This window comes from Somniosus microcephalus, chromosome 13 (genome assembly GCF_052327205.1).
Source record: "Somniosus microcephalus isolate GS21.2 chromosome 13, FLI_Smic_1.0, whole genome shotgun sequence".
NCBI lineage: Eukaryota > Metazoa > Chordata > Chondrichthyes > Squaliformes > Somniosidae > Somniosus > Somniosus microcephalus.
Genome location: NC_140999.1, coordinates 43,183,584 through 43,194,339, shown reverse-complemented (window position 1 = coordinate 43,194,339; position 10,756 = coordinate 43,183,584). Strand labels below are relative to the sequence as shown.

Sequence of the window (10,756 nt, the reverse complement as noted above, 5' to 3'; positions counted from 1 at the left end):
GGGGCCATGTTCACTGGGGTTGAAACTACCCATCAAGCACACCCAGGTCAGGTACAGCATAGGTTAGGTGGAGAGTAAAGCTCCCTCTACTCTCTTCCAATAATGCACCTCAGCCCTCAAATCAAAGAGTGCCCCCCTCCTGCACCAGTGCAACATCTTTCCATTTCCCACATCATTTCTGAATGAGTGCATTAGTTAGTAATAAAAATGGGGCCATGTTCACTGGGGTTGAAACTACCCAGATTCATTTCCCATAACTCTTATACAGTTTGAGACAAGGGGACTTTCATCCCATCAGTTTGGGCTAGATCACATCCCAGAGATGTCTAAGCCCCTGGAACTCCCAGTGACAATAAGTTGCTTTAGAAAGGTGATCACTTGGCCAAGGTAACTTGGTCATCCAATTCCACTGTATTTAAGACCTTCTTGACCTGTGTGGGTAATAAAGACCAACAGAGCATGGTAATTACACCAATATATCCATCAGTTAAATACTGCAAAAACAGCTGGACAATAGGCAGTGTACAGCAACACCAATATAAATTTCTCTGCAAATATGTAGATATCATCAATATGTCCAATAAGTTAAAGGCCAGTTCAAATTTATTTTGCATCATATTTTTTCATGTTCTACAAAAGCAAGGGACAAAAATTAGTCACCACAGAGGTTTACAGGAAGGAAAAATTGATATATTGGTGGCAAACCCACAGCCATGTACATATTAAACTGGAAAACAATAGAATTTCACAAGCAACCAGCCTTAAAATAACAAACTGCTGGAATATTAGTTTGTCAAATTTGGCAGAAGCTGAATACATAGGTTTGTTAAAATTTGTACAGAAGGAGGACAATTGTGACGGTACTGCAAGTCAACTTTTCAGGTTTCTGTTAACTCTATGACCTCATGCTGTCCAATGAGATCAAGCGTTCAGGTGAAGGCTGGGAACTTGCGAGCACAAGTATTAAAAATAAGTTTGTAACAAAAACCTTTAAGGTACATCCAATATTTCAGATCAGGCTACCAAACACTTCCTTTACTCATTACTACAACGCATGCACTAGACAATTCAAAGCTGCATGATCTCAAATTTTCCACCACACACCAGCGAGAGCTCACCTTCAAGTGGTCATAACCGGGGGGGGGGGGGGGGGGGGGGAGGTCCATCATGAACGCATATGTAGCTAGTCAGAATTGGAGCAGCACGGAGAGTGAGTTACCAGTGGAAAATGGTGCCCTGCATTCCAAGACTGGGAGTAAATGACTGTTTATGAGCCTTGAAAACAGTTAAATTAGATTAAGTATGTTGAGTTTGTTTCCTGAGGGAAAAAAAGGGGAGACTTCAAGGTGTTCTAATTGGAGCTTTCAAAATTATGACAAAACCAAGCTAGGCAAATTGTTCACTATTGTGAAGGGTTTAAATACCAGTTCTAGTGCATGCGTTGTAGTAATGAGGCGGTTCGGAGTAAGAAGGAAAATCTTCATCTATAGGTAAATCGAGTTGATGTGGACAGTATAAATGGATGGAGGAGGCAATTAGATGCATTTATGGAGAGAAAGAGAAGGGATTGAGGTATATGGTATGAAAGGGTGTGGGGTTTGATTTATGAAAAAGGGATCTTTTGGGGGGAACCTAATGACCTTTTGGTTCCTAAAAATTCTTATTTTATAGTTTCTCTGCAATATTCTATTCACTTTGTTGCTGACTATTCCTGTCCAATCTATATTTTCTACACTGTAGATGTGTACAGGATGGGAACAGCGCAAGTACTGTGGATGCAGAGCTTCACCGGACAACAGATTTCTTTTCACTAAAAACCTAGTCAACAACTGCAGGTCTCAGTTTAGAAATACTGCAACCACTGGTTTGACTTTGCAACAGAAAATGATGCGGTGGTGTATTAAATAATACCGACAGCATCTTTCTGAATGGGAAATTCTGAAGCTGCAATAACTTTCAGAAGTTCAGTACATCTTTTTCATCAGACACTTAAATAGGAGTTAAAAATTATGGATTTAAAAATGATAAAAATTGAGATCACGAAGCCTTTGTATATTTTACTATACAATAATGGCATAGTAAAATACCATTATTAAAATATCTCTCATAATGTCACCATACCCAAAGCCATGCACCCTGCGTTAGTGCTGAGTTGAATGTTCATTGTATACCAAATGTGACATCTGTACACTTTCTCTATTTGGAAATAGACACTTGACAGACACTGACCAAAAAGGGTACAAGGGTTATTTCAAAGTTCAGCAATATATCACAGTGTTGTTTACTCAATAAATAATCGCTTGAATAAAGAGAAAGGCAAAAGGAGAATAAGTTAATGAATAAATTGAATACCATTTGCACAGTATATATTCGACTCAGTACTAATCCTACAAAGCACCACATCTGCTTAGGTACCTACTCTTAAAGCAAGCTTTTAAAGGAACGGGACATTACACTTACAGTTTCACTCTCTCCATCTGAAACTGAATGGACGCGAGAGCCATAGTGAAGAGGAGAGTAAATCCAGGACCTCTCTTCTGCACACTGAATAACCGGAATCAACAGGAGACATGGGAAGAACAGAAATAATGGAAAGCAACAAAAACAAGAAGGAAGAAAGACAGTAACAGCAGGTGAGAAACAGCTCATATGTTACATATATATCTAGATAGAGTATGAATACATGAAGGCTAAAAAGAACATTTCAGCAGGACTGCTGATAGCAGTGAAAACCATTTTTGGTGTAGTGACTTTCACGTTGTTATCCCCATAAAATGTTGAATTGTACAGTAGCAAGTGTATATTTATCTTCAGGAAACAAAAAGGGTATATTCAGCCTTACAGTGGCACAAAACCATTAACACCACGTCCGGTCTCCAAATGAAGCTGATGACTGGTTATCACACCTTCCATTCTGGGAATCACAGCACTGCCTCTGACGGATGGGTGCACGCACACACAGGTCAGCGGACGGGACTGGTGGCGGGTCAGGTGGGAAATTTTATATTTTTGACAGCGGGTCCGGAACCCGCTGTCAACTCGCTCCCACGCGACTTCCCAATGTCGGGTCTGTCAGCACTGAGCAGACCCAACAGGCAGCGGCAGGCGACCCAATTCAGGTAATTAGTGGCTTGTTTAGAGCCACTTAAGAATGATTTTCTACTTACCTTTTGCATCGGACAGCTCGCCCACAGGGTCCACACTAGTCGTGGACCATATCGGTCAAGCTGAGGCGGGAGTTCAGTGGCCATTGAATCAGCTGTTAAATTGACAGCGTCAAATGTAAGTAAAAGCTCCCACCTTAGATAGCTTCCCTCAGCCACAAGCTGTTCCTCACTGCATTTCCATAACAGATTCACCATGCTGCAAGTCTTTACACAAGTCTCCATCCAGTCTGACCTCATTACCTCGCTCACCATCGACAGATCGCTTGTCATCTCTACTTCACCCGCCATCTACTCCATCAGCATGGGTGCCCTTTATACTTTCTCACCTTGGTCCTCAGGTTCCAACCACGATCAGCCCCAACACCTGCAGCACCAGGCGCACCAACACCACCAACCTTCTTCGCAATCAACTGATGCTGCACAGGTCATCAGCACCCGACCACATTGCTGTCCGGGAGGCCAGGGATGGCCTCACCATGGCCAGATTTACTTCACTTGACACTGTACATGATGCACCAGGTTGGCACCACCCCACACCAACAACATAAAGCATCCCTACAATGCCCAAGCCATTCCTTTCACACTTATCACCATTGCAGGGGGGGGGGGGCGGGTACCATTATGTCTCACCATTCACTGCAACTCACTAAGCCACTTCCAAAGGTGCACACAAATCTAAGAATGCAAAGTGTTGAAAATAAAAGGTTTCAATGTTTGACACCACATTAACAGAAGCTTTACATGAACATTGTATAAAACACCCAAGTGCCTACTCTTGTGTGTTGTTAGTTGGTATGATTGCACTTGGATGAGGGCGAGTGTGAGGGGTGGTTAGTGAGATGGGGATGTGATAATATAGGCGGAGGTCCAAGGTAAGTTGGTGAGAGTAAGGATGTGCAAGAGTAGGGTAGGGAGGACAGAGTGATGGGGATGTGATGAGAGGCACAGCAGAATGAGGTTGAGTGTGGCTTTGTACTAATGTTTCATGATGTACTGAAAGCATTGAAATATTTGCGGCACTGCACCCAGGTCCTCCTGACCACATCCCTGCTCGTGTCCTCCTGTGCAATGTGCAACCAGCTGGTGTTGATCTCCTGGGGAGGTCACTTCCGCCCGTGGGAAGGGAAGAGAACCTCCCTGCATGCTGTGACTCCCTCCGTAAACATATGGAGGAAATCATGGGAGTCTGGGTGCAGCCCTGCACCTCTGTGCCGTCATTGTCAGTGTTTGCAGCACCTCAATGCTGTAGAACACAAATGTCAAAATAAATTTGGACATGGTCCCTTTAAAGAAACCAGCTGATGACAGGGTACGGTAGCATAGTGGTAATGTTACTGGACTAGTAATCCAGAGACGTGAGTTCAAATCCCACGGCAGCTGGAGAATTTAAAATAAGCTAGTTAAATAAATCTGGAATAAAAAGCTAGTATCAGTAGTAAAAATCTATCTGGTTCACTAATGTCCTTTAGGGAAGGAAATCTGCTGTCCTTACCTGGTCTGTCCTATATGTGACTCCAGACCCACAGCAATGTGGTTGACTCTTAACTGCCCTTTGAAATGGCCCAGCAAGCCACTCAGTTGTTACAAGAAACAATAATAATAAAGCCGGACGGACCACCCGGCATCAACCTCGGCACCAGCTACGGACATGACAACGGCACACCCTGCAAAGTCCTCCTCACCAACATCTGGAGACTTGTGCCAAAATTGGGAGAGCTGTCCCACAGCCTGACAGTCCTACTCACAGAATCATACCTTTCAGCCAATGTCCCAAACTCCTCCATCACCATCCCTGGGTATGGCCTGTCCCACCGGCAGGACAGACCCACCAGGGGTAGTGGTACAGTTGGGAAGGAGTGGCCCTGGGTGCCCTCAACATTGACTCCGGGCCCCGTGAAGTCTCATGGCTTCAGGTCAAGCATGGGCAAGGAAACCTCCTGCTGATTACCACCCTCCCTCAGCTGATGAATCAGTACTCCTCCATGTTGAATGCCACTTGGAAGAAGCACTGAGAGTAGCAAGGGCACAGAATGTACTCTGGTGGGGGGACTTCAATGTCCATCACCAAGAGTGGCTAGGTAGCACCACTACTGACCGAGCTGGCCAAGTCCTGAAGGACATAGCTGCCAGTCTGGGCCTGCGACAGGTGGTGAGAGAACCAACACGAGGGGAAAAACCTACTTGACCTCGTCCTTACCAATCTACAGTACTTGTCACAGATGCATCTGTCCATGACAGCATTGGTAGCAGTGACCATCGCACAGTCATTGTGGAGATGAAGTCCCATCTTCACACTGAGGCCACCCTCCATTGTGTTGTTTGGCACTACCACCGTGCTAAATGGGACAGATTCAGAACAGATCTAGCAGCTCAAAGCTGGGCATCCATGAGGCACTGTGGGCCATCAGCAGCAGCAGAACTGTATTGCACCACAATCTGTAACCGCATGGCCCGGCATATCCCTCACTCTACCATTACCATCAAGTTGGCTCACGGACACCATCAACTACTGTATGTTGAGACAGCCCAAACTCATTTTAACACAGGACGTTTGTAACCAGGAGACAGAGACTTTTATCCCATCAATCTGATCAGGTTTCAAACCAAATCTAAGCATACATAGAAACAATAGAAGCAGGAGTAGGCCATTCGGCCCCTCGAGCCTGCTCCGCCATTCAATGAGATCATGGCTGATCATCCAAATTCAGTACCCTGTCCCTGCCTTCTCCCCATATCCCTTGATCCCTTTAGCATTGAAAAGGCACTCTACTAGCCAAGTGGATCACCAACTATTACGTTATATTGTTGAAGTTTTGAATGGATAATGGCACCATACTCTAGAGGAAAGAAAGAGAAACTGAGGCTATTCTTATAGCATTTTTTCCAATACTTCTGGACTGGTGTTCTCTGTTTAATGATAACATTCTCAATCACAAGTTAAAAAAAAAACTTAACATATCGGATATATTGTTCTTCACTTGTAATCTCTTTTTAAAAAGAGTATAATTAATTAACTTTTTTTTACCAATATATATTAGATATATTGTCCATCACTTATAATACCTTTTAAGAATATAACTAATTAGCTCTTTTATCAAAATAAATCCATTTGTGTTTGAACAAAATTCTGTTCATTAAACCATTTCAGGAAGCTTGTCACTTTTGGACTCTGAAATCTTTGCTCGTGGCTGTCAAAGAAGTAAACTTTTATTATCTAAACAAAATTGGAATTGATAAGGACGACAATGTAGTAAATAATATACTACAATGATAACTATGATCCTCTGTATCTTGCCAGAAAAATGCTTGTAGCTGAAATACTGGATTGAGAAATCCAATTAAGTTTTTCAAGCTGGTTAAGTACTGAATTCAAATCCCATTTCACATTTCAACAATGTCGTGCTTTTGTATCACCAAATTTTGTACCGGCTCATGATTCTATTTATATATACGTAAAATAAATGCAGGAAGACAATAAGAATTGAGTGTGTGAAAAACCCGACATGGTATTGTACCAATACAAACTTCTGGGAAAAACTTGCTTCTCTCTTCACCCTATGAGCCCAAGTGACAGAATTTTGCTAATCTAACTCTATTGACAGACCAACTTTAGTGTTGGTGAAACAGAAACTGTTTTGCTGCAATGGAAATGCACCCCAAGTTTCCACACTAGTTTGGCCCTGCTCTACATTTCCACTACCAACAATTGTGGCCTCAAGACTAGGTTCAAACTGTTACAAAGATGGTATGGTAAACTCGATTAAAACTAAAATTAAGAACACACAACTGCTGAGCATAAAACACTAAGGTGATGGAAGATCAACTCAGCAAGGCTCTAGGAGGATTTTTAAATAAAAAGAACCTACTTACACTCTCATCAGAAGTTGAAGAGGCTCGGGAACGACTGCGGTGTGGAGAATAAACCCAGTACCTTCCATCCGTAAACTGGATGGTGTGAGAAAAACATGACAAACAGGAAAGGAGAAAGTGATGGTGAAAAAGAAAGAATTCAAATAATGTAAATGAGGAAAACAAAGAAAGTTACATGCAAAGTGTTAATGTTAACAAAAAGTAAAGTAAGAAAGTAGTCCTAATTATGCTTTGCCTGACCCTAAAACATCCCTGGTACCGTCCGTAGCTATAACATTAGCCTTCACAAAACTCTTAATTTTTAAATTACTTGTAGGCCTGGGGGTCCAGAAACTATGGCGCTTTGGGAAAGAACCGTCTGTGCCTCATTCGAGTGGCACTCCTTTCTATGCTTACTCAAGTGTTTGCCAGTCTGGCCGAGTTGTGCGAGGAAGGGGCTGTTTCTTGCATTACACAAAGCTGTTTCTTTAACACTTCGTAAAGATAGGCAAAAACAAGACCAAAGGAGGAATCGATGCCAGTAGGAAGTTAAGGGTAGTGTGGAAATTAGATCAAGTGGATTGAGAAATGGTAAAAGGGTGGAGGCAAAAGGAGGAAAGAATTAAGATGATCTTAAACTATGTCCCCTACAAAGAGTCACAATAGTGTATTCACATTAGGAACAATCGGTTTTTTATATATATATATAGAAAAATGTAATCTAGGGTAATCAATAGGTTCGCACCAATAATTAACCTCTCAGTGGATGACAAGATACCTAAAACTAGCATCATTGTAAAGCTATTAACTAGGTTAGATGATTTCTTCCAGGTTCCAACACAAGATAACTTGCACCTCAGTTTTGCAGTGACTAGTTCTGTATTATGGATACAGTGTTCAATACCGTAGCACTGCTCTGTTTATATGGCTGCTAGTTGCACTGCATTATTGTATTGCACACACATCTAGGCTGTACTCTGTTTATTTAGTCTTGAATCCAATACCAGCATGTACTGGTGTGCATTAGGTGGCACAGTGGTAGCACTCTTGTCTCAGAGTCAGAAGATTGTGGGTTCAAGACCAACTCCAGATACTTGAGCACAAATTCTAGGTTGACACTCCAGTGAAGTACAGGAAACTCTTTTTTATCCGGCACCGACGGGGCTGGCGTGTTGCCGGTTTATCAAAATTTCCGGATGATGGAGAGGGTTATCTACCGAGGCTATTTTTAACAAAGAATAAAAAAAATCAAGAAATGTGCAGTATACAGTAATTGGGTACTCACCTACAGAATGTTGTGTTAAATGGATGGTGGAAGATGCTTGATTAAGTACAGTATACTGCCAGTTGAGGGTAATCCATAACTCTTTAATTACTTAACAGTAAAACAAAACTTATAAACGACTGTACAGTACAGTATGAAGTACTGTGGTTGACTGTACACTTATTCCAAGTCAACTGGTTCATCAGGAATATCCATGTCAGCTGGGTCATCAGGATCATGCACTTCAACAGATTCTTCAGGCACTTCCACTGCTTCAACTCTTTTGGGAGCTTTCCTAATCATGTCCCGGATGTCTGCTTGCTTAGTGGACTCTTGCCTTTTTTGTAGAAAGGTGGAATGCAGAATATGGAGGTAACTTCTTGGGCAGAATAGCAAGGTTGCCTTTCAGCAAATTTGAGGAATAAAGCAAATCCTTCTGCAGCTTTAGCCCAAGAAATCTTCTTCTCTTCAGAAATCTCATCCTCTTCACTTTCCATCTCACTTTCCTTTTCTTTCTTTGGATTCAAAACATTCTCCATTATTTCATCATCACTTAGCATATGCACAACAGCAACTTCTCTATCTGCATCAACCCACTGCTCAATATCACTTTCACTGAGGTGACGTAGAGGGTTTGTTGGGCCTACATTTTTCACCATGCCAGCCATTTCCATTATTGTACTCCTCTTGGGACGAACATTGAACCCATGAAATACCTCCTCTGAAGAACCTTCAGCAAACATTACAGAAGGCCACAATTTGCGCCAGGCTTGTCTCAAAGTGTGACCTTTCACCAAGTTCCAGGAACATGCAGCATTAAAGATGGCATCTTTAAGATTGTATTCCTTCTGAAATGCGTGAATATTGTCATCTTGGCTTATCAGTTTACGTAGGAAGTCTTTCTTGTAATGACACTTGAGATTTTGGATAACGCCCTGGTCCATGGGTTGTATGAGAGAAGTTACATTTGGTGGCAAATAAATGGTGAAAATATTTTCCGAAATCAACTCAGATTCATGCGGATGGGCTCTACAATTATCAAGCAATAAAATGCATTTGCTATCTTCAGGTTTCCCTATTCTACGGAAATGTTTCCTCACAGATGGAACAAAAATATGATGGAACCAATTCGAAAAGATTTCCTTATCCATCCAAGCATTTCTTTGAACTTTGTACTCAACAGGTAAGTGCCTCACATTTTTAAATGCACGGGGATTTTTATACTTCCCAATGACAAGAAGTTTAACCCGGTGTGATCCAGCAGCGTTCACACATGTTAGCACGGTTACACGATCTTTATTTTTCTTGTAACCTGAAGCATTAGCCTCACTAACCCCAGCAAGCGTTGATTCTGGCAAAAACCTCCAAAATAAGCCAGTTTCATTGGCATCGTACAGCTGTGCTGGCGACAAATCATGTTGCTGCACAATCCGATTGAAATAATCGCAGTATTCTTCTGCGGCGTCGTGATCAGCTGATTTCTTCTCCCCGGAAATATTGAGTCGTCGTATCCCATGCCGTACCTTGAAGCACGTTAGCCATCCCTCGGAGAAAGCACACTTGTCAGTGAGCTCCATCGTTGCGTAGAAATCCTTCGCTTTTTCGATTAGTATGGGTCCGGAACTCGGAACACCCTCTGAACGCTTAAGAGAAAACCACTCAAAGCACGGTATCCAGCTCTTCAAGCTTAGGCTTACGAAGCGTACGCTGTTTCTCTACACCTTTAGATGTCGCCGAGCTTGAATAAAACTTGAGCAGCTTATCCTTCTGCGATTTGATGTCATAGATTGTTGACGAACCGATTTTGAATTCATTCATAATGTTGATACGCTTCTCTCCCCTTTCTAGTCATTGGCATATGTCGATTTTCTGTTTTAAAGTTAACACCACTCTCTTCCTTTTGCTTGGACCAACTTTTGGGATTTCCATAATGCAATGCAGTGACTACCAGCAGCGTGGGAGACACACAGTACCCCTGTAAAATGGCGGATCAGAAGAGACTACTCCTGTCAGACTCCTGTTACAGGGGTATTGAGGTGTTCCGACTTCAGACAGCGCCAAGAAGCCAAGTAGTGGCAGTTTGGAGAACTACCCCCACTGACTAACTCGGCCACCGCGGGAGACTCGGACTCGGCAACAATGCCGGTTATTGAGGTGTTGTTTTCGGAGCGAGAATTTTGCCGGTTAATAGAGAATTCCGGATATTTAGGTGCCTTTTAAACGAGAGTTTCCTGTACTAAGGAATGCTGCGCCGTCAAACCGAGGCCCCATTTGCCCTCTCAGTTGGCTGTAAAAGATTCTACAGCATTATTTCAATGAAGAGCAGGTGAATGTTTCCAGTGAAGGGGAATTAGCCACAAATCCCACTCCTCACCACTATCGTATGACGCCTACTACAAGTGAGAGTCTGTGAAAGCAAGGTTACGCCAGAATCTGGCTCAACTGTGATCAGCCTTATGGTTGAACAGCCTGTCAA

General features: G+C 42.6%; 1 protein-coding gene across 3 annotated transcripts in view; it reads right to left on the bottom strand.

Moving 5' to 3' along the window:
* The window catches only part of LOC147108276 (phosphatidylinositol 4-phosphate 5-kinase type-1 gamma-like), a 164,166-nt gene that overhangs the window by 12,781 nt on the left and 140,629 nt on the right, over window positions 1-10,756 (bottom strand). For 2 of the 3 annotated variants that reach the window (XM_086004836.1, XM_086004837.1), the window contains 3 exons: window positions 7,038-7,112; window positions 2,461-2,544; window positions 2,122-2,224 (listed from right to left, as the gene is read on the bottom strand). In XM_086004836.1, coding sequence (XP_085860962.1) covers window positions 2,122-2,224; window positions 2,461-2,544; window positions 7,038-7,112 — 262 coding nt within the window. The remainder of the gene's footprint in view (window positions 1-2,121; window positions 2,225-2,460; window positions 2,545-7,037; window positions 7,113-10,756) is intronic. The other variant, XM_086004838.1, reaches the window with a different exon arrangement.